The sequence below is a fragment of the Musca domestica genome, unplaced genomic scaffold (assembly GCF_030504385.1).
Source record: "Musca domestica strain aabys unplaced genomic scaffold, Musca_domestica.polishedcontigs.V.1.1 10, whole genome shotgun sequence".
Taxonomy (NCBI): Eukaryota; Metazoa; Arthropoda; class Insecta; order Diptera; family Muscidae; genus Musca; species Musca domestica.
Genome location: NW_026712115.1, coordinates 5578931 through 5603336, shown reverse-complemented (window position 1 = coordinate 5603336; position 24406 = coordinate 5578931). Strand labels below are relative to the sequence as shown.

At 35.1% G+C, this 24406-nt stretch overlaps 1 protein-coding gene across 9 annotated transcripts in view; it reads right to left on the bottom strand.

Annotated features, from left to right (window-relative positions):
* The window catches only part of LOC101900723 (F-actin-uncapping protein LRRC16A), a 133511-nt gene that overhangs the window by 8180 nt on the left and 100925 nt on the right, over positions 1–24406 (bottom strand). For all 9 annotated transcript variants that reach the window (XR_009342817.1, XR_009342818.1, XR_009342819.1 and 6 more), the window contains 6 exons: positions 23653–23804; positions 23324–23575; positions 22519–23263; positions 9885–10047; positions 5043–5114; positions 36–1035 (listed from right to left, as the gene is read on the bottom strand). Coding sequence is in view for 6 of the 9 variants with exons in the window: in XM_059125715.1 (XP_058981698.1) it covers positions 36–1035; positions 5043–5114; positions 9885–10047; positions 22519–23263; positions 23324–23575; positions 23653–23804 (2384 nt within the window). In the remaining 3 variants the exon portion in view is untranslated. The remainder of the gene's footprint in view (positions 1–35; positions 1036–5042; positions 5115–9884; positions 10048–22518; positions 23264–23323; positions 23576–23652; positions 23805–24406) is intronic.

Genomic DNA, 24406 nt, shown 5'->3' with positions numbered 1-24406 from the left:
AATCTAATTATATCTCTCAGACAGACAGCAATTACCTTCATCCAATTTATCAGGCGTCGTTTTACTTGAATCCGCACTAGTATGCATCACTGAATTTGTTCCTTGTGCTGTTTTGGGCTCACTTCCCACCACTGACCATGGTCGGGGTTTTTGCAAATTGATCGGTGTGCGTAGAATACCATTGCCGGTTTTAGCACCCGTAGTGGAATCCGTATGTGATTTAATGGAATCGGTACTGGGCGAACGCATTTTGTTCTCACGACCCGAACATGTTTTGAGCAAACGTTCAGCTTGTGTTGTGGGCTGTGCGGAATCTGGAACATTGTCATTTGCCCCACCAGCAGCACCTTCAGTGCGCATTTTGACAAGTGGTGATTTTCGTCCCACCAGAGGTGAATATTTTTCCAAATTATCTGTGGAACGTGAACGTGTGGTCCATGCAGCACCTTTCAGCAAGGGTGAATTCCGTTCCAGTTTTATGGGACGACGTTCCTCCAGAATAGGTGTGGTTTCTTCGGAGGTCATGTGATCGTTGCCATTGCGACTCATTGTGGGACTATCAACGAATGATAGGGAGCTGCATTCCTCCGAGGTGGGCGATACTAGGGGTGTAAGTGTGGTGGGTGTTACCGAACCAGGTCGAAAGAATTGATCAAGGCCCTCACCAATTTCCCTGGTACTATTGCCGTTTTCAATGGCTGCAACCAGGGGCCGGGTGGGCGCACGTGTCTTGGCTCTTTTCGGACGACCTTTGACTAGATGTTGCAATTGAAAAGAGGCACTTGGCAATTCGGTTATGGAGTCACAACATTCATCGCCACCTCCATCATCGAGGGCACCACGACTATCACTGGTCAGGGTGGCATCACCATTAATTGAGGAGTCACGTCGCGATATTTGTGATGTTGAACGATGTGATGACGGCGACTCCAATAGATCGGGTATATGGCCAAGGCTTAGATTTTCCACAACCGATTGTGGACGTACCTTACGGGCTGCAACTGAACGTCTTTTGGTGGGCATGTGTGGTGTAGCCTTTAGCAGTAATGGAAGAAAGAGAGAAGAAAAATATTGTATTTGAGCAAAAGAGATCAACAAAGTCCAATCCATGTCTATTATGTTAGAGATTTTTCAAGTTTATGATTAACCATGCATATGGCATTACGAATGATAATATAGAGAGGACAATGAGGGAGAGAAATGATTGGAATTGGCAAGAAAGGAGAAAAATGCAATGCTCATTTGCTAAAAATATGTAAACTTAAAAATTAGATCTTTATCTACGGAAAATAAAAGCTCACTACAGATTATTTGAAGAATTACTAAAATGCAGACGACAACAATCATGTAAACGTTAACAAAACAAATGAAATAACTTATGCTTTAAGTACAACAGTTGGGGAGTGGGAATTAATAAAATACACATTTTATTAGAGCCAATGATGCATTTTCCAGTTTGTATTTTTCATAAAGGTGGCTGGACTATATTAAAATTTCAATGGTATTGTATTTTTTATTAAAAAAAACAAGTATCAGTAACAAGTATCAGTCGGTTTTGCCGACAGAAGTATACCCCTAGCCCTGAGTTACGATTATTCAAACTGTTGACCCTTTATAGGGGAGGTTCCGAAGCTATTGACCAATATTGACCAATTCGTATCTGACCTAAGACGGATATAAATATTACAACGTGCCAGATTTGGAATATATCGACTACTTCTCATATTTTATATGAGATATGTGCACATTTTTGGAAAATGTGAAAATATGCTTGAGGAAACTGATATAGTGGTAGCTAATAAAGAGTCATAGTTCATCTAATGCAGATAAAAATACCACACCTTGGGTTAATAAAATATTGCGATGTGTGTAATTTGAAGGGATCGTTTTGGTTATTAAAAAACCTTGACCCTTTGTGTGGGAGGTACCAGAAGGAATAGTCCGATTTCTACCATCTTTATAACAGATCTTGTGTTTATGGAAATATTGAGATGTACCAAGTCTAAATTGGAATCGGATGTTAATTTCGTATTTTATGAGCTTCATGAATATTCAAAATGTTGAAACTTTGTGGGGGAGGTACCAGAAGGAGTGGACCGATACATTACATCTTCACACCGGACCTTGGGTTAATAAAAATGTTGTGATGTGAAGATAATCGGACACTTCCATCACATTTTATAAAAGTTATAATTATTCAAAATGTTGACCCTTTGTGGGGGAGGAACTTGATGGAGTGAGCACTGATGCAAATATTGGGATTTGCAAAGTTGGGGCAAAAACGGGTAATAATATCTCTTTCTGTGCAGAAATCTTTTTTTTTTTTGAAATTTTTGAGGAGGTTCGGTCGATATTGCCCATCTCCGTACTCGATCTAAGTATGACAAGAATATTACGATGTACCAAGTTTGAATCCAATCGGATACAGACGTACATACCTTGTCGTACGGACATCGCTAGATCGACTCCAAATGTCCTGAAAAGGATTTGGACCAAAGAGACCTAGGGTCTAAAACCGTTATTTTGATGAGGCACGTCTTGGCCGTCAAATGATATATACCCTCCCCATCTAGCCATATGGGTAGGCTGAGAGTATAAAAATATACTGACTTTTTTTGAAGATTTTTTTTCAAGATGTGTGACACAATTGATTAACTCAAGTCGTAAAAGAGGACCCATGAAAATATATTGCGGTGAATTAGGTGGATCCTTGAGTTTTTTTTACCATTATTACATGAACAGAGATAAATTGGTTTCGCAATTCGGAGTCCAATATTAAACTAAAAAAAATTGACGATAGATATTAGGAGGTGCGAAGAAACAAACCACGAGCAATCATATCAGTAGGTCATTAGTCATATGGAGTCCTCTATATTCTGTGTAGATGACGAAAGCGATACAACTTTTTAAAAAGGAAAAATTAAAAAGGTACTCTTTGCAAAAACTGGCAATTTAGGGTCCGTAGTCCCTCGAAATGAAGCTCCAGATTAACGCGTCTTATTCAAGAGTGAGTTTAAAATGTCGTTTACTCGGTGATGCTAGAATAATTTTGATGTTTACCATAGTATGGAGGGTATATTAAGTTTGTCATTCCGTATGTAACACCTCGAAATATACATTTTAGACCCCACAAAGTATATATATTCTTGATCAGCATAAAATTCTATGTAGATTTAGAGGTGTCCGTCTGTGTAAATCACTATAGTTTCCGAACGAATTGAAGTAGATTGATAAAATTTTACTCAAATGTATATTATGTCTGCAGGAAATAGGCCATGTAGGTCCACGTTTTGGTATAGCTCCCATATAACGGTACCTCCCGATATTCGTTATTTTTATGATTTTTGCGATATTATTTACCGGAATTGTTTCAAATTTGGTATTTGAAGTTCGTAATGGATACTACAGCCTATGACAGAAAATTTTCTGTGCTGCTCCACGTCTTCGTATAGCCCCCATGTAACGGTACATCCCCATATTCAGTATTTTAATGATTTTAGCTACATTTTTTTTTTCATTTTTAATATTTTTTTTTTAAGTTTCGCATTTGAATATTGTAATGGCTCATGACAAAAGTTACCTATGCAGGTCCATGTCGTCGTATAGTCCCTAATATAACAGCTATATTTGGTATTTTTAAGATTTTAACAGAATTTTTACGGTTTTTACTGTTTTTGAGAATTGCCAAATTCGTTCCAAATGGTGGTGGGTATTCAAAGTTCGGCCCGGCCGAACTTACAGCTTTTTTACTTGTTTATCCTTCAATGTGTAATGGAGGGTATATTGCATTCATATTGCAACTACTCGGAATAATCATTAAAGACCCCATAAAAATATATTCTTTATTAGCGTAACATTCAAATACGATTTGCATTGTCTGAAGGTCCTTCTGTCTGTCTATCGTTTGAATGGGTCGAACTAGACGACTATAATTGGGCACATTGTCATAGCATTTCTGCAAATTTTATGGTATATAGAAAACATCGGTTCACTTTTATGCAAAGACCACACCCATTTTACCACACCGTCCGATAACTGGTATTTTGAAGGTTTGACATTGGTCACTCAAAAAATATAAAAATCAATACAGGGTTTGGTGTAGTCCCACATAACGTTTTAGAATTATTGATTTTTAAACAAAACAACTATGATAAAATGCATCATTGCCCTTCTTCGTTTCAATTTAGGAATTAAATTATTTCAAAAATGTATTAATGAATGAAAAAATGCATTTTGGAATTATTTGTAATGATATGGAGATAATGTATTTTTTTTCTTCATCAAGACAATCTACTTACAAGGTTGAGATATTCCAATTTCTGTGGTATATTTTTTTAAGAGAACATGATTTGATTTGGATGTGATTTGTTTTGAAAAAGTTTGATATATTTTTTGGAAAATTGCATTAAACGGATGATTGATAATGAATGAATGGTTGGTTGATTTATTGATGGAATTTTCGTTGAGTTTTTTTTTTTTTCAAATATTTTATTGGTTGTTTTGTTTCGTTGTTGTGAAAAGAGAAGGGGGAAAGACATATAAGTAAATGGATGTTTAAATGGTAATGTTTAAGAATAAAATGAAATAATTGTTCGAACTTAAATTAAACAATGAAAACAACATAAAACATTGTAATAACAACACTCAGACAGATGACTAAAGTGCATTCTGATTTGATGAGTTTTCAGAATTTTGGTTTCATTTCTTGCATTAAACTTTTTGTTATTAACTTGAAACTCAATGTACAATTTCCAATTGTTGAATTGTGTATTTTCTAAGTGTAACTAAGTTTGTTTGTTTTTATGAGGAGACTTGCGTTTTGTGTAATGTTTTTCGGATTTAAATTTATTCACGACTAAATGATAAAATGTTTATTCTTTTTTTCTAAAATATTATGATATAAATAATATTAATAATATTGACTGATATGCCATGAAATGAAAGTGTTTGTGTATGGGTCTAGTATGTATATTTGTGTTTGTTTCGTGGTCATATTGTATTTTTTATTGCAACCACATTGGTGGTTGTGATTCAACACTTACAGTGGGTGATTCTAATCCTAATTTGGGTAAAATGGAATTGCGTCCAGTTCGCAGAATCATTCCATCAGAGTCCTGAAATTATACGAAGTAGAAGTTATGTTTTAATAAATGATATATGATATGAATGAGAGAGACTTTTAGAGACTTAATCACTATGAATATGTTGAAGTTATGTCTTTTTTAAGCAAGGAGTACATGATAAAAAAATATTTACAAAAATATTGGACAATCGGAATGAGACATGCTTCTTTTAACATTGTGATGGTTTTGCTGCCAGTATTGAATGGAGTTATACTGGATATTTCTTTGAGCGCCAAATACATTGGTACAATCCTAGACAAGAATTTATTACTTAGCAGGTCAGAGATTCTCAGACATAGATCGTCGTCTACAAGCTTGCTAAAAACATTCCCTGGCAAAGCAAATCTCTTTCTTATAATCAACAATTTTATTCCTCCTGGGATGAACACTGTGGATTGAAGGTCTCCGAGTGAACCTGTGCCAACTCCTATGTAGCTGCGCATTCTTGAACGAAACCATCGCATTGTAGATGTGTAGGTGCTACGCAGTAAATAGAATAATACGCTGCGAAAAGCAAAATGGAGACATCTAATTTCAACAGTAGGCTGCTATTGTGGTAAAAATACTTATAAAAGTCCCATCGGACACGCAAATAGATCTTCACGAAAAAGAAGAATGGGAGAGATCCAGAGAGATAATTGTGTTTTGCTCGATCAACAATCCTACCAGAAGGTGACAGGAAAAAGTGGAATAACATTATGCATTTGTTTGTAACATAGAGAAGGAAGTGAGTTAGACCCATAGTTCCATTCGATGATCTGCATAGAATAACCTTCTAATTCGATTTATGCATGTCGATCCGTCCGTCTGCCCATATGTTTTTGTAAACAAATTACAGGTCGCATTAATTGCCCGACAAAGATGAAACTTTGCACAAAACATTTGTTTGGTCCAAGGACGAACCCTATTGGATATAATCGGTCAAAATTTAGACATAGCTCATATATATATCTGCGCCCGATTTTATTATTTTGCATCAAATATTAAGCCAAATATGATGAATTTTGGCACATACAGGGCGTGACTAAAAAATTGCAACACACTTCAGACTGCTGCCACTTCTAAGCCACTCTTCCGACAGCTGTTAAAATTATTCTCACAAAAGCATTTTAGTTAGAATTTTCCATAAAAAAAGTTATTAGTGATGGAATTCAAGCTTGATAGTATGATTTTTTTATATTAGGCTGGAAAACCACAAGTGGCTATCGTTAGAGCACTCCAGCGTTTAAATGTGAATAAATCTTTTGTGTCTCGTATCATCGCTCGTTACCGTGATACTGGAAGCGTAGCCCGACGTCAAGGAAGTGGACGGAAGAAAACAGCAACATCAGCAGAAATGGTTCGAAAAGTAAAGAAGCGACTTGATCGAAACCCGCGTCGCAGTGCCCGAAAAATGGCTCGTGAGCTAAACATATCGCAATATTCCATTCGGCAAATATTAAAAAATGAGCTCGGGGTAAAGCCATTGCAATTCCAAAAAGTGCAAGAAACAGAAAGAAAATAGACTAAAAAAAGCCGAATGTGGTGAACTGCCGAGATTGATTTTCTCCGTTGAGGAAACATTCGTTGTCCAACAGTTTGTAAACAAACAAAATGATCGTGTTTACTTGCCAAAGAGGTCAGCTGAAAATGTGCATCTTCGTTTGGCCACCAGAACTCAAGCGCCGGCCATGGTGATGTGTGGGCCGCCATAACAGCCGATGGTCTCTCTCCGCTCGTATTAATTGACCGTGGCATTAGAATAAATTCCGAGTATTATCGCGAAAATATTCTGGAGTTTGTATTGAAGCCTTGGGCACGCAAACATTTTGGCCGCAGACCTTGAACATTCTAACAGGACTCAGCACCATCGCACTCACCACGCGCCACCCAAGAATGGTTACAAAATGAGGTTGCTCGCTTCATTTCCAGCGCCCAATGGCCACCAAAATCTCCGTTGAACTATTGTGTCTGGAGTATAAAAAATACCAAAGTGTCGATCACCTCAAGCAAGCTCTTCGCCGGGAATGGGTCAAAATACCGTAGAGCAGCATTCGGACAGCGCGTGACGGTTTCATTGGCCGTTTGAAAGCCATAATTCGTGCCAAAGGTGACCAATTCGAACGAATCTAAACCTATTCTATAATTTGATGGTATTTCCGAAATTTTTTGCTTTCATTCAAAAAAATTAAAAAAATGTCACAATTATGGCGTTTGACTTTGTTGCAGTTTTTTTTTATTTCTCCCTGTATTGTGTCAAATTTAAAAAGTAAAATCTAAAATCTTTTAAACTAATTTGTGACTTATACATATATAATTTGGGGTCTCGACAATTTCTAATTTAATCATTGTAAATGAAATTTCAGTAGTGGAATTTTCTAAATTGTTTTGCCACTATCGACAAAAATCGTTATATTTAAAACCCAAGGATTTCGTGTGAAAAGCGACTAAATGTACACGACATTTTTTCTGTCGGTAGGTCACTGTAAATGGGCTAATAATTCCCTGTTTATCAGTCTAACGGTTTGGTTTAGAGTTAAACTCTTGACAAGCTCCAAAGTTTTTTTTTTTAACAGATGACGCAGTTTGTTGGAGATAATAATAAATTTTTATTTTAATAATTTTTATATTTACTTTTTTGTGGCAATTTTATTCTATATGTATTTCATGAAGATAATTATATTAAAAGCTGCGAGAAATAAAATATACAGAATTTAATTGTTTACCAACGTTGTCGAGTAAAATGGAATTACGATATTTGTTTAAGAACATATGTATGGCCGGTTAAACGAATTATGACTAGGTGCGAAGGAATTTTCTTCCCGCTTCATGGGGTGGTAATTTTTAATCTTTGGTGAATGCAGCAAGTTGTTCTGTATATTTATTAACAAATTTCATATTTTTCTTTTAAATTAAGAGAAAATTCTTTTAAATATTAAATTTTAATTTTTAAGTTTATGTAGACAAGTAGGGTACTCTAAAACGCAGTAAATTGACCAGTACTGAAAGTTTATATTAAAAAAATTGCAGGTAGTGCATTCACCTCACCCAATTAACAGCAGCATTAATTTGAAGTTGTTCTATGTGAGGTAGTTATTTCAGTGTCGTTTTGAAACAGTGCTTGGAGGAGTATCCACTTTATATCATTGTACTTCTCTCTTATAAAAATAAGTAGTTTTTGTCTAAAGTTTTAAGAACGTGTTTCAACGAATAAACTATTTTTATATCCTCAGTCATATGGCTACATAGGGTATATATCATTTGATACGGCCAAAACGTGCCACATCAAATTCAAATCGGTTTCAGGACATTTGGAGTCGATCTAGCGATGTCCATCCGTCCGTCTGTCTGTCAGTCTGGCTGGTTGGTGCTCACGATAACTTTCGAAGGTAGTATCCGATTTTTTCCAAACTTGGTACATCGTAATATGATTATCAAACTTAGATTGAGTTCGGAGATGGGCATTATCGGTCCACTACTTCTGGTACCTCCCACACAAAAAGTCAACATTTTCAAGGAAAATAATTTGCGGTATAGAAAGAGAAATGATAATCCGATTTTGCTCCAACTTTGCGAATCCTAATATATGCATCAGTGCTATATATATATATATTTATATATATATATATATATATATATATATATATATATATATATATATGGAAATGTTGAGATGTCTGAACGGAATCGGATGTTAATTTAGCATTTTATGAGCTTCGTGGATATTCAAAATGTTGACTCTTTGTGGGGGAGGTACCACAAGGAGTTTGAATATCCACGAACCTCATAAAATGCTAAATTAACATCCGATTCCGTTCAGACATCTCAACATTTCCATCAACAAACGATCTGTTATAAGGATGGAACAGATCGGACCATTTCTTCTGGCAACTCCCCCACATAGTATTCAAGATTTTTGAAAAACAAACCACTCAAAGAAAGCGAAAAAAGCATCCAACTGTCTCTTCATATTTCATACATCCAAATATTGTTGTGAAGATGATATATATCTGCTAACCCCTTCTGATATATATCTGCTAACTACCCACATGGGGGCACAATTTCCAATACTTATATCTGTCATAACTTGCGAAACAAGTCGGCGTTTCTTCACAACTTGTTATATCTAAATATTTCATTTTATCAGAAATCTGATAAGAATATGTTGTTTATGATTTCGCATGACAATATTTTTGACTGTATTAGAAGAAGTATGAAAATATAATACTTCGGTCGGCTATATCTATTTCCTCACGCATATTTCCACATTTTCCAAAAATTTGCATATACCTCATATGAAGTATGGGAAGTAGTCTATATAGTTCAAATCTGGCACGATGCAATACTTACATCAGTCTTAGGTCAGATACGAATTTGTCAATATTGGCCAACTGCCACGGAAGGGTCAACAGTTTGAATAATCGTAACTCAAGGCTGGTGGTATACATCTGTCGGCAAAAGCGACTAATACTATTTTACTTGTTTACTCAGAGTTTGTTCTGTTTAACTGACTAGGATATAAACTTTGAGAAACAAATAAAAGAATGTGAACAACAGAATTCTTCATTTGAATTTATATTTCTGTGTTTTTGGGGGTTTTAGCCCCAAACAACGTCGTTAAATCGTCAAAAGTTAAAAGTCAAAAGTGAAAATGTTAAAATCTGAAAGTCAAATTTAATACACCCTCCTTTCTATAGCAAAGTGTATCAATAACCTTTGCGATGCGACGAATGTATGTTTGTGCGTGTGTGTTTGAATGAAAAATAAAATATTTAGACTTACATGACTGGAGCGACTACGCACAATGTCGGGTGTTTGCGGTTCATCCAGCATAACAGAGGGTGAGTCGGCAATACCCAAACCGCGGCGATAACGTGTTAGAGCTTCCAAGACTTCATCTGTAGCACGATCGGATATTGAGGCAGCCAATGACTGTTCAATTTCACTGGAATTAAAACGGGGAACAAAGAAAGAGTGAGCGATTAAAAGTTAATCAGTCAATAATTATTTTTACAAATCACATACATACATACATGATGTAGATGTAAGTATATATGTTATAGTGTAACAGAAATACTCGATATTTTTCTATAAAACAAGGTAATTATAAATACTACAGCTTAAAACAATTAAGTATACGGACATTATTCAAATGATATGTCGATCATTGCACTGTGTAACTAAAGGCAATTTGAAATTGAATACGTAAGAAATCCGATTATTCTTGTCTTTCAAATATAAATTTGAGGATTCTTAAAGAAATTTATTTGTAAAGAATTCAGCTGCTATACAAATTTATACCAAACGCATGGCTATGGTAGTACCGCAAAGTAAAAAATAAACGTTTTATCGAGAACTAAATACGAATGACGGATTAGAAGCGGCTTAAATTAGAAATCGGAAGGAACTAATACGGAAGTTATACCTTAATCTGAACCGATTACCACTAATATAAATGGGGGAAAGGATGGACCCTTGGGAAAAAGCAAATGAACAGTGCGATATTTTGTCATGCGGAAATGCACAAATCGAGGTACAAATGTGTCTAAAAAAATGTTCGGACCTGTTCAACAAGTTGTGCCGCTAAAATTAGGATTTTGAGTCGTAATGCAAACAACGCTTTTTTTATTATACCCTACAACACTATGTGTTGGGGGTATTATAAGTTTGATTGGGCCAAAAATTATGTAACACCACGAAATATTGATTTCCCACATAGGAAAGTATATATGGATCTTCCTATCTCGGCGAGCTGAGTCGATCTAGCTATGTATGTCCGTCTGTCCATCTGTCCGTCTGTCCATGTTAATTTGTAATCACTCTACAGGTCGCAATTATGGTCCGATCTTCACGAAATTTAAAATGGAGGTGGGGCTAGGGTCAGAATAGAACCCTATTTCTTTTGGTGATGATCGCATAATATTTAGGGGTTGAAATGGACCAAAAACTGAAAACATTCCTGATTTTGCACTTGCTCTACAGGTCGCAATTATAGACCAATCGACGCGGAATTTCGCATGTAGCTAGAGTTTAGGGCTGGCAAGAAGCCTACCCATTTGGGTGGTCATCGGATAATATTTAGCGGGTAAAATAGACCATATCTTTTTTGTTGAAAAAATTCAAAATTTTTCATTAAACCGCGAATATTTTAAATCCCAGCGAAATCACAAAGCCATGACAAGGTTACTTCTGATCTTTACATTGATGTTAACATCCAACAAAACGGATATATAGCAAAATATGTGCGATATATATGTTTATCAAAGAAGATATGCTTGAAAAATCTCTTATATGTCGAGAACGGCTGAACTGATTTCTCATTAATTCAGAATGGCCTCTTGGCAGGAAACATAAAACGTCTAAAAAAATCGCATAAAAATATCTCTCTAAAGATGAAAATATTGATTTTGTAATATTTTCTCATATTTTTTTCCATTTTGTCATATTTTTGGCATATTTTCATTTTGAATTAAACATTTGGTAATATTTCTACAGCTAACAAAACTAAGTAGTTAGGATATCAGGATATCATATACAGATCGCATTTATGGCCCGATCCTTACGAAATTTTGCATGGAGATAAGATGAGGGTCAGAATAAAAGCCTATTCTTTTTGGAGATGATCGCCATATATTTAGGGGTTGAAATGGACCAAAAAACTGCAAAATTGTCAACAGGTCGTAATTATGGGGGTTACCGGACATTGCAAAAGCCAAGCAGTTTTGGATGGTCATCCAAAAATATTCAATGTGTGAAGGAGTTTGCCAACTTTTATAGACAAAATACGAAAATGTCCATTCCAGTGACTTTTTGGAGAATTCACAAATACAGGAATGACACACTTCTGACTATTTCGTTAACGCTGATTTCGTTGAAGAATATAGTCAAATGGCTGTATCTCATATAGATGCGTTTCAGTCAAAAAGCAATAATAAATGTTAATCTTTTGCCACTTCTTAGAGATTATAGGTCTTTGGGAAATATTGGTTCCAGATCTAGGAAGACCATTTACGTGCAACATCTACCAATAAATTGGAAATGAGCAAATTAGTTTAAGTTGCTATTATCCGAAAATTAGAGAACGAAACCTGATGATTTTCTTTTATTATTTGTCACAATATCTTGTGGAATTCTTTCGAGTATCTCGCCTATATAAACTGTATCGTTTATTATAGTGTTGTAGGGTATTCAACGGTCGGCCCCGCTCGACTGTAGCCTTTGCTTACTTTTTTTTTATTAGTTTCTTATAACGTACTATTAAATTAATATAATTAAATATGTTTTTGCTATGAATATATTAAAAATTGTTGCGAGGCTACATTAGCAGCTGTTTCGTAGTGAATTTTTACAAGCAGTTTGTGTTCGTATTTACAACCATAGCACAATTACAGGAGGTCGAGTAAAGCTACCTCTTAAATACACTTTTCTCTTTTGGTGCACCTACTATGTCAAAATGAAAAACAAAGAAAACAATATAAAATTCTTTCAAATTCATTATCAAAATAATTATATTTTCGCCGGAAATGGCCAATAGTTTTCTACCATGGGTTCAAATTTTTGGAATAACCTCTCCATTCAAGAAAAGTTATGCGAGTTTTCCGTAATTAAAAAAATTGTGAAAAATTATAATATAAACAAAATCAATTGTTGCATGACTTCAAAGTCTATTTGACACTGTAAGACTCTAGTAGAGTGGTATATTTCCTAGTTTCTTGGAAGTTGAACAACATTTCTGGTTAACATTGGACCGATTCGAACTAAAACTACGGTTCGAGCCGTTCGAAAAACCATTTCAAAAACCGAACCATGGTTCAAAGCTAGTGTGAAGCATTAAACCGAGCCAACCACAAAAAAAAAAAAAAAAAAACAAGTAAAAACATTAAGTTGGGAGGGCAAACTTAAAAAAACATTTTTTAAAGTAACTGAATTCAAACGTGCTCCGGTAAAAAGTACAAACACCAGTAAGAACATTTGGATAATGCTGTTAGATTTTTCAAAAAACCATAAAGTGGGCAAGGTCGTTATATGGGGCCATACAAAAACGCGAACCTCTATAGACCATTTTATACTTCAAGGATTGTCATATATTGCGAGTCTTAAATACCAAATTTGAACCAATTTAGTGGACAAATATGACTAGTATTATCAAAATACCGAACATCGGTGTGTAACTTTATATGAGCGCTATTGGAACTAAATATTTAGTGTTCTGCCACCGGAGCCACCATTATGAACTACAAATACCAATTTTTATACAAATCCCTAAAAAAATGCAACAAAAATAATCAAAATACCGAATATCGGGAGGTACCGTTATATGGGGGATATACCAAAACATGGACCTATACATACAATGTTTCGCCACACGAGCTAGAACCTATTATGACCCACAAATACCAATTTTTAGACAAATACGTGGGAAAATGTGGCAAAAATCATCAAAATACCGAATATCGGGAGTTACCGTAATATGGGGGCTTTACAAAATCGTGGACCTGCGCATAAAATGTTTCGCCGCCGGAGGTAGAACCCACTATGACCAAAAATACCAATTTTTAAATAAATCCGTTGAAAATGTGGCAAAAATCATCAAAATACCGAATGTCGGGAGGTACCGTTATATGGAAACTATACCAAAACGAAACTATACACAATATTAATTATTCTGCCAAATTTTAAGTCAAATAATATGGGCTGTATCGTGATTTCAACAGACGGACATTGTTAAATCGACTTAGAATTTTATGCTGATTATGAATATATATACGGTTATACGATATACCTACCATTCCAAGGTGGAGGGTATAAAAAATGGTTTGCAGCCCTGGATTCTATGAACTATAAAAACTATAGGTCCATTTCATTTCCTGTCACATGTTACAAACATATATACAAAAATATTTTTGGTTTTTCTTAAAAAATATATGCTTATAGCTCCAAAAAAGGTATATTTAAATGGGCTGATGACCCTTCTAAAAATATGGTTATGGCTCAGATAGCTCTTATAAAAATATATCAAAAATATTCAACAGAATCTACGTCTACAATTGTCATAAATCTTCCTCGCAATTTTTTTATAGAACGTTCCTATGCCTCACTTTCCAAACCCTTCCGATTGAGGGGCAACCTGCCGGTCTTCGCAAAAATTTGATACGCTCATATGCCATTTTCACCATTACCAGTAATGACAACACTCTACATTAGCAGTTTCCCAAATGACGACTGCATTCCCCCTGCATTACCCCAAGCAAAAAAAAATTGTTCAAATGAAATATCAAAACCACAAAAAAGTTGGATATCATTTCAGTTTAGAGCTCACTATTCCCTGTTACGTTATGATTCTCAGCATCCGTGCAGAAGTACGGTCCAATGATGCAACCAGCCCATGAACGGCACCAATCTGTGACTTTTTCTGGATACATTGCAGAGACTGGCTTCGAATCACCACAACTCCATACTGTATCGGATAAATTCATAAACAAATTATAAATTTTACCGATTGCATTCTACCTCAAAAAATTGCAGAGACGGTTTGTATGAGTGGCTTTTTTTTGAAGCGTTTGCAATGCTTCTAGCTGACCTTCTCACCAAAAACGACAATTCTGCTTATTTACGTACCCATTGAGCTATAAATGAGCTTCGTCACTGAAAACATGGCACGCGCGATGAGCAGAAGGAGTGGACCGATATATCTCATCTTCACAGCAGACTTCGGGTTTGTTAAAAGTAATGGGATGTGTGAAATATGAATAGAACCGGGTGCTTATTTCGGATTTTATAATTGTTTTGGTTATTCAAAACTTTGACGCTTTGTGGAGGAGGTAACAAAAAGAATGGTCCGATCTCGATCTAAATATTTTGTAGGGTAAAACTATTCAAAATTATTCTTAAAATCCAACTGGATACCTCTAATAGCGCTTCCAAAAGTAATTTACAATCAACGTATAAAGTTTAGATTGGCCTTCCAAAAACATTCTTATCTTTCTAAAACAAAAAATGAAAAAACAAGGAATTTAAAAATACCGATGGTGAATTGGTTTTTGATAACTTCCTAAAAATAAAAAAATGTATTTATCGGGGTGTGTCTGTCTGTTTCCACTCCTTTCTAATGATACTCAAAATAAACCATTTTCATTGACATTTACACTCCAACCTAATATACGTAATATCTAGAGAACATAGAACATTCAATCTGTAGCGCCAAGTCAATGTCAATATCAAAGTTCTGTTTTTTGCCAATCTCTCACATTGTAATGCAAAAAAAGCAAATAAGCTGAATTGCAGAATAATAGTAAATTTCAATACCAAAACAAATGAATGCAGCTGGGTTGGGGTCGCGGTAGTGGTGGTGCGATGTCTTACTTGTTGTTTTTTAACAATTCTGCTTCTTCATTGTCTACTTGCGGTATATGTGGTGGCGGCGGTAGGTCTTTGGAACGTTGATCTTGCCGTTTGACAATTTGTATTTGTGACGTTGTCGTTTGCTGCAGATGCGTATCGATGAGATGTTCATGCAAATCGTTGTTATTGGATTTTTTCGATTTTAAAATCACAAAATCATCATCACATTCGGGTGCAATTTCATACGAAGTCGAGGGGGGTACACGAAAACAACAACAAAATGCATCACTGACACGACCCATCTTAAAGGGGTTTCGTTTTGTTTTTTTTTTTTTGGATTTTCAATTATTTCCGATTTGTTTTTTATTTGTTATTATTTTTAATAAATTTGTATTTAAACACTTAATTGATGACCATTAAAGGTTTGCCATATGACAGCTAACTAACTGATTGTGCAGCGCCAGAAAGAATATTTTAAAACAACATCGCAATGAATAATGCGCCAGACGAACGAAAACTGCCGTACCGTATTTGTGCGTTTCGATTCTCAAATATGCACAGCCACACTCCGCACGCCAGTGACAAAAAAAGGCAGCTAGCCAGTCACTCTGTCGGCAAGTCGGTATTTTAGTTTTTTTGTTTTCTGAGTATGGGTCCAACGCGCCACAGTCAGTTTCTGTATTTGTTTTGTTTTGGTTTTTTATTTTGTTTGCATTTGTTTTCATTTAATGCACAATTTTTTAAGCTAAGAAAAAATTAACAGTGCATTCCAAAATACGGCAAAGGTCTGCACCATGTATTGAAAAAGAGGTCTTCCGCAGGAGGTCCGAAGATTTTACACAGCTCTTCTGGAAATAGAAAATCTTCCGTAGAGTGGCTCTATGGATAGAATTTCGTTTACAAAACTTATTAATAAAGTTTAGGGTTTGAAGAAGGGTAGGGTTTTCTAAAAAGAAGGTCTTCAACATGCCTTTCTATATATGTCTTTCAAGAGGTGCCCTTCCTTCAGAGGAAAAAAATGTGCACATATTTTCTATAGACTGAAGACTGCACCTTCTATAGTTGATTTTTATATGTCTTTTATAAAAAACCCAAACATAGAAAATAAATTAAAAGATCTCTTTCTCCATTGATGAAGACCTAGTAAAATAAATTTTACTGAAGACCTTTTACCAGACCTTTACGGCCTATGCATGGAATAGGTCCTTCCACATGTTACCTATAGTTGGATGAATGCCAAATGTGGAAAACTAAGTTAAATAAATTTTTCCCTTAGCACCTTCGATTTTGTCAAATCGACTGTAATTTGACAGCTCTCACTCACTCTCTCTCTCTCTCTGCCAATTTTATTGCAATACAAATTTCATTGTTTCATTTCTAGTTGTTGTTGCTATTTGCTTCTACTATTTTTGCCATTAATCTTATCAATTAGAGTCTTTTCAACTTGAACACCAATTCAGATACCCACTACTCACATATACACCAAGAAGAGATCTCTTTATGTGAATGTGCGTATCTCCCCGTATACTCGTCTGTTTGTTCATACATATGGATTTAATAGAATTGTATAGACCGAACCATCGTCTTACGCCAAATTGGCCAAAATAATAACAATAGGGTAGAGTCAATAGCGCGTCGAAAAGAAGAGACAATACAAACAAAAACAAATCGCAATGAAAACGCCAACACCAAAAATAAGTTTTGACAACATTTTTGGGGAGATTATATTTGCCGCTATCGATGATTTAATACATTTTTGTGGGATTGCTTGTCATTGGGGCCATTATCTTTCGGAAAGTAGTGGAGTGTAGGAAATGCTAGTTATATTTTTGATGTTATGCAAAGTCGACATCTGATACCCCTCTCTACAAAATAATATGTGTGCTTAATAGTAACATACTATATAAATATTTTATCAGCTTCAATCCTGAAAGTATATATTAAACCTATATCTATAAAAAAAGAAAATGTTTGTATGTTTGATTGTTTATTGGTAATTTATGCCCTCGAAAGCCGCTGAATAGATTTTCGTGAAAATTTCCAAGTATACACAACATCGCCTGAAAGTAACATAGGCTACATAAATTTTTAAAATTCCACTTGGAACTGGAAATATAGTATCAGAATCGAAGGTACCTCCAAAAAATTTAGATTATATCTATTAATTGATTACAGACACAGTCTCCAAATTTGGAATGTGTAACGGAATTTGCCAAATTATTTTGAGATCGGTTCAGATTTGGATATAGCTCGATTTCATGTATTTGATGCATCAATCACGCTGTATATATGTAATTTTAACGAAATTTGAAATGGGTGGTAAAATTTATATAAAAAACTATTTGCCAAATTATATTGAAATAGGTTCAGATTTGAATGTAGCTCCCATATACATTTCCGGCCGATTTCATGTATTTAATGCACCAAACACACTATGTATCTCTTATCTCAATGAAATTTGGAATGCGTAACGGAATTTAAAACGAACATACATTTGCCAAATTATATTGAAATCGGTTTAAATTTGGATACAGCTCCCATATATATATTCCGTTGTTTTCATGTATTTGATGCATTATATTTCATTATATTTTATACTTTTTCACTTTCAAAGAAATCTGGAAATACATTTGTAAAATTTTATTGAAATCGGTACTGATTTGGATATAGTTCCTATATAAATTTTTCGCCTGATTTCGTGTATTTGATGCATCAAACACGCTATGTTTGTCAAATTTCAATGAAGTTTGGAATGTGTGACAGAATTTGGCTAACTCAGCTAACAGTAAAAAACTACACAACAAGTTAATTGAGGCTATGATTACTACGGGGAAGTGTGTAAGTTGATATGTATTGCTACCTAGATTCCCTCCAATAGCTAAACCAATGTCGTTAAACTTGACGTTGACATTTGCTACGACAATTAATAAGTCCCAAAGACAAACCCTTCCGCATGCGGACTAAATTTTAGAATTTCCACGTGACCTATCGATTTTTTTTGTTTACTCTCCTGAAGGATAGAAAATTGTATTTCCTAAACCATTAGAACAAATACATTTTTTAAATTCTTGAGTTTGTTTTATTTTTATTAAAAAAACGCAAAATATTTATATATAAAATTTTGAATACATATAAAAGCAAAAGGGGTATCGAAGCTCACAGGGTTCAGCTAGTAGTTCATAAAAATTGCTTAAGCACAAATTTAGTGAAATTGTTAACCGTTTAGTAGTAGCGAAATAAAAATTGCACTACCACTAATTGAGTAGTGGTAGTGAAGTTGTTAGTGCACTAAAAATATAATGCATTATGTCCATCTCTGTATCTCAATATATCTGACGATTTCTTTCTTTCTTTGTTCAATTCATTCTTAGTACTATTCTATTCACTCACGGTTAAATGCTTCAATGTAGCCTCCCAATGCGTCAATTGAAGTAGCATGAAGTGGTACAGACATGAGCTTAGAAATAGCCCCACAAGAAATTGTCTACAAGCGTTATATCGCACGATTGAAGCGGCTTCGTCTGTATAGATATGAGCTTTAACATAGCACAGCAAATATTGTCTAAAGGTTTTAAATCGCATGATCTAGGCGCCCAACTGACCGGTCCCAAATGTTCACCAAACTCTCCTCTTAGACATTACAATTACTTGTTAGCATTTTTGATCGTTATTTTTAAATGTTTCAATACTGACTCCAAACTAATTCCATTTTTTGAGATGGTGACAAAAGGAAACATTCAAAATTAAATTTCTATATGGGTTTCTGAAGAAAAGAAATCTGTAATCGTAGTATATAGCATCTCTAGTAGCTCTTGTTTTTGTTATATAGCTTTAGTCCATTTTACAACTTTTAATCAGGTTTTCTTTTTCATTGGAAACAAAAAACATTAAATTAAAGGTTTTCCGAAACGAACTCCTCAAGGAGACGTAGTATACCCGATTTAAATAGCTTTTGTAAAATTTGTGGTGGTAGATATTTGAAATATATAAGAAATCTACATCGGATTTTGTAAAATATGCATTTGCTGTACTTTGAACTACAATTACACCATCTGGATGATGCGATTATATTCTAGTGAAAATTAAGATGTTATGTAAGACGTAATATCCATGATTTCATATGGAACTATCTATAGGACGTAACATCCATGAAATCTGCGATCGTTTCGGCCTGTTCGTTTTTACCGGACGTTTATATTTTAAACCAAAACTTCAATCGGTTACAAGTGTTTGGATAAAAGGAATATACCCTTTATCACATCTAACAAAATTTTATCATATGCGCGAATCTCAAAATATGATTCATCGTTATCTTTTTGCATCGCAGTGTGAATTGAACAATTAGACAAAACCGCAAAAGCAATTCAAAACCAAAACAAATGTTTCTGTTTTTGTTGTTGTTTTAATTGCTCTTGATAAACAAGATTTGCTGCTACAATGAATGAGAGCAAAAGAAACTGTGAAGAGAGCTGTCAAATATACAAATAAGTGTGTGTGCTTTTTTGCAATTAGATACCACAAATATTTGCTTTTGAAATTATCTAAGTAGCGTATTTCATTGAAATTATCTGTTACAAAGTTCGATTCTAGAGAGATGTTAATACATATGTATGTACATACATATTTAACAGGGTCATTAAAAATAAGGTGCTGAGATTGATATAAACGAAACAAGGTACTGCTAACTACTTGAGGCGCTACAATTTATTTGTTAATATTTCCAGTGACATCCTTGTGCAAGGTGAACTACTCACATACCAATGAGGAAGTCTGCCGCTCCCTTTTGAAGCTCATTATATGGGTACCCCTTAATACAAACTCTGAAAGATATTCCCATCATCTACCACGTTTGGCACATGATTCAACTATGGAAATATGAAAGAGATATGAAAATTATAGGTGGTTTCCACTAACACTAAAGTAGTTCCCGTCAGATAGTCCCCTGTAAAAAAGGTGTCCATGATTACTATAGCAAAAATGTGGGTTTCAAACACCTTAATAATGTATACAGAGTGAGATAAAAAAACTGCAACAAAGTTAAACGCCATAATTTTTATTTTTTTTTAATTTTATTGAATGAAAGCAAAAAACTTCGGAAATAGCATAAAATTTTATAATAAGTTTCGATTTGTTCGAATTGGTCACCTTTGGCACGAATTATGGCCTTCAAACGGCCAATGAAACCGTCATACGCTGCCCGAATGTTGCTCTGCGGTATTTTAGCCCATTCCCGGCGAAGCGCTTGCTTGAGATGATCGAAACTTTGGTATTTGTTAGTGCCAACTTTGTTTTCCAAAATACTCCAGACACAATAGTTCAACGGATTGCTATCCGGAGATTTTGGTGGACATTATGAACGTGAGAAACCTCATTTTGTTACCATTCTTGGGTGGCGCGTACTGAGTGCGATGGTGCTGAATACTGTTGAAATATCCAAGGTCTGCGGCAAAAATGTTTGCGTGCCCAAGGCTTTAATACACCCTCTAGAATATTTTCGCGATAATTTCGGCATTTATTCTTATGCCACGGTCGATTAATACGAGCGGAGAGCGACCATCGGCTATTATGGCGGCCCACACCATCATCATGGCCGGCACTTGAGTTCTGGTGGCCAACACAACACAGGTGCACATTTTCAGCTGACCTCTTAGCAAGTAAACACGATCATTTTGTTTGTTTACAAACTGCTGGACAACGAATGTTTTCTCATCGGAGAAAACCAAATTCGGCAGTTCACCACTTTCGGCCAAGCGAGTCTATTTTCTTTCTGTTGCGGTGTAAGTTCTTGCACTTTTTGGAATTTCAATGGCTTTACCCTGAGCTCATTTTTCAATATTTGCCAAATGGAATATTGCGATATGTTCAGTTCACCAGCCATTTTTCGGCAACTGCGACGCGGGTTTCGGGCTACACTACCAGTATCACGGTAACGAGCGATGGTACGAGGCACAAAAGATTTCTTCAGATTTAAATGCTAGAGTGCTCCAACGATAGCCACTTGTGGTTTTCCAGCCAAATATAAAGAAATCACACTATCACGCTTGAATTACTTTATTTATTTTTTATTTATTTATTTTCAATTTGTACAGAAACCTAACCGACAGGGCCATGGACGGTTCAAAAAAAGTTCTATACATGACTACTCTAAATTAATTATAATATCCTTAATCCTAAAAGAATTACTTAAAATTAAACACTAAAACAAATTAACAAAAAATGAATAAAATTAACAATTGATTGATGATTTCAAGAACTCCTATACATGACTACTCAAAAAAAATAAACTGTTTTTCTGGAAAATTCTCACCAAAATGATTTTGTACGCTTGTAAACAATAAAATGAGCTGTCACTGGAATAATTTTAACAGCTGTCGGACGAGTGGCTTAGAAATGACAGCAGTCTGAAGTTGGTTGCAGTTTTTTCATCTCTTCCTGTATAGAAATACTTTGAACATTTAAAGTGACAAACTTCATACAACTCCTGACACAAACCAAACAAATACTATACAAATTAATCTCCATCCGTCTTAAACTAAACTCATAGACACTTGAACCTAAATAAATTGCATTTTGTTGTATATTAAATAGTCAGGCTTCGTCGAGGCTGCGTTATCATTTAAATTCGGATTAATGTCAAAACATTTGTAGTTTTACTTAATTCTTTAGTCCCTCTTCTATTGAGATTACTATCGTTACTTAGATACGAGAACATTATTGCCATACGAGTCATTTGTAAATAATTTCTGGGGAGAATAGCCCCAGGCAAAAACCAAGCTAACTGATGAGGATTGGCGGCTCTTTCCGAAACCGGCTTTACCCTCCTGGCAAACAATGCTATTTTTCTCCTCTAATAAATAAAAATTGTTTTTATAAAAACAACAACAATGCCAAGACTTCTTTAAATTTCAATTCTTATATACAATAAATATAGAAAGAACAGTATATTATAACAGTCCTTCTAAAACAAAATACAATTTGTTTTTCTCTTTCTATAAGAAAACGAGCATCATACATCAACTTGATCTAATCTCATACTACACCTATTAAGATTAACGAAAACATTTCCAACACTTACCTAACTTTATTCATTATCTCACTGCCGGCATTGTTAAGAAGACATTGCTGTAGAAATCCTTCGGGTATAGTTAAACGCTCACTGAGCACTTTGCGTAAATCTTGAATCACAGTTTGATTGCCCAACGTTTTTGGGCATTGTTCAACACCTGTGCGTATCATTGTCTCCAGAGTTTCTTCCAAATAGTTTTGTATGGTATAGCTTAGATCACTGGCGACACGGGTTAATTTCACTTCAACCGGATGTGTTTCACAACGAACAGCTTCCTGTAATTTTGGCATTAATTGCTTGCAATTTTCCGCATCTTCGATTAGACGTTGTACAGCCGATGATGATGATGTCGAATCGTTGCTACTTTTGGCAATCGACATTGTGTCCTGTGTCTCAGCCACAAGTTTGTCGACCAACTGATGTGTGGAAGAGAGTAAAAAGCCATGTTGCAAACGGAATCCTTGACCATTGGTGCGTTTCAGACCGCTGCCATTACGTTGCAGTAGCTCTTGCATTTTGCGCATAATTGCATCCGTTTTCTCCGGATGATTTTTTAGATGCGGTGCAATATCGAATACTGGAAATGGTATGCAACGCATGCTGTAATTGTTTTCCAAGGCATAAACAATATCGGCGTAACCCTGCAGGGTTATATTATTCTTATCCAAATATATGGTGCGCAGTTTATTGTTGATTTGTAAAGCTTTGGCCAGCAAGCGGGCACCAACATCACCCATATAATTTCCCGATATATCTGAGGAAGGAAAAAAATACACATCAAGATGTAACACATAATCCCCGCTTTACAACTTACCCAACTTTTGTAGACTTTGATTACTGCCCAAAGCATTAATAAAATCGTGTATATCAACTTTCAATTTATTTTCCGATAAAGTCAATTCAGCCAATGGAAAATCATCTTTTTGTATTAAATTGACCAGAGCTTCCATTACCGTAGGAATATGTTTCAATTTCATGCCAGTTAAACTACGGCACATATTCAATGTGCGTATAGAAGGATTCTTAGAAATAGAAGTTAAAACAGGAGCTAATTCGACGTCCAAATCTAGAAAAATTGAGGTGTACGACAAACATGAGTAATAAAGAGCACCAAATCATAGAATGTTGATTTGCTATACTCACTATTGTCACTTATATTTAAACTTTGTAAAACACGAACACCATGTATGCATGATTCTAAAACATGTGCACCCTGGGCACCCAATGTATTGCCACTTAAATCTAAATACAGCCCAGCTGTTGACTCGTTGCATGCCAAACCGAGTAGTAAATTTCTGTAAAAAATAGAAAAAAATTTAATTAAAAATCGGCAAGTAAGGTCCATGTTTTGCCATGTTTTTCGATGACATTTTGAAACCATCGGTAGCAATTTAAAAAAAAGATCTTCTGCTAGCAATAGTTGAGATAAGGAAATCCGTTATAGTTATCCAAGGCATTTGGACATAGCTTCCTATGTCTTTTGTTTTTTGGTCAAGGCGTCTCTTGGTAGCTTAAGCAAATCGAATTTATTAGATTTTTAGAATTCTTGCAGTATAATTTTCAAAATTTTTCGTTCGTCTTGCTGTCATACTAAAAACTTTCTTGGGAATCTATTTTGAAAACAATGAAACAAAGCGACTGCCGTTGAGGTGATCACACATCCTCCAACCAAATAACGTCATATGAAATCTCTGAACCGTTTTATGTTTTGAGGAGCTTAATGCCATTCCGAAGACCTTCGAAATGTGTGTGCGGTCAGATTGTCGCTTTATAGGTTGGACTGAAATGATAAAATTTGACCGAGTAGAACTGTGGATATTTCGGTTGGTAGACCTGACTGTCCCGGGAAAAAAATAAATATTTTTTTTAAATTCAGATATCACTAAATTCAATATAA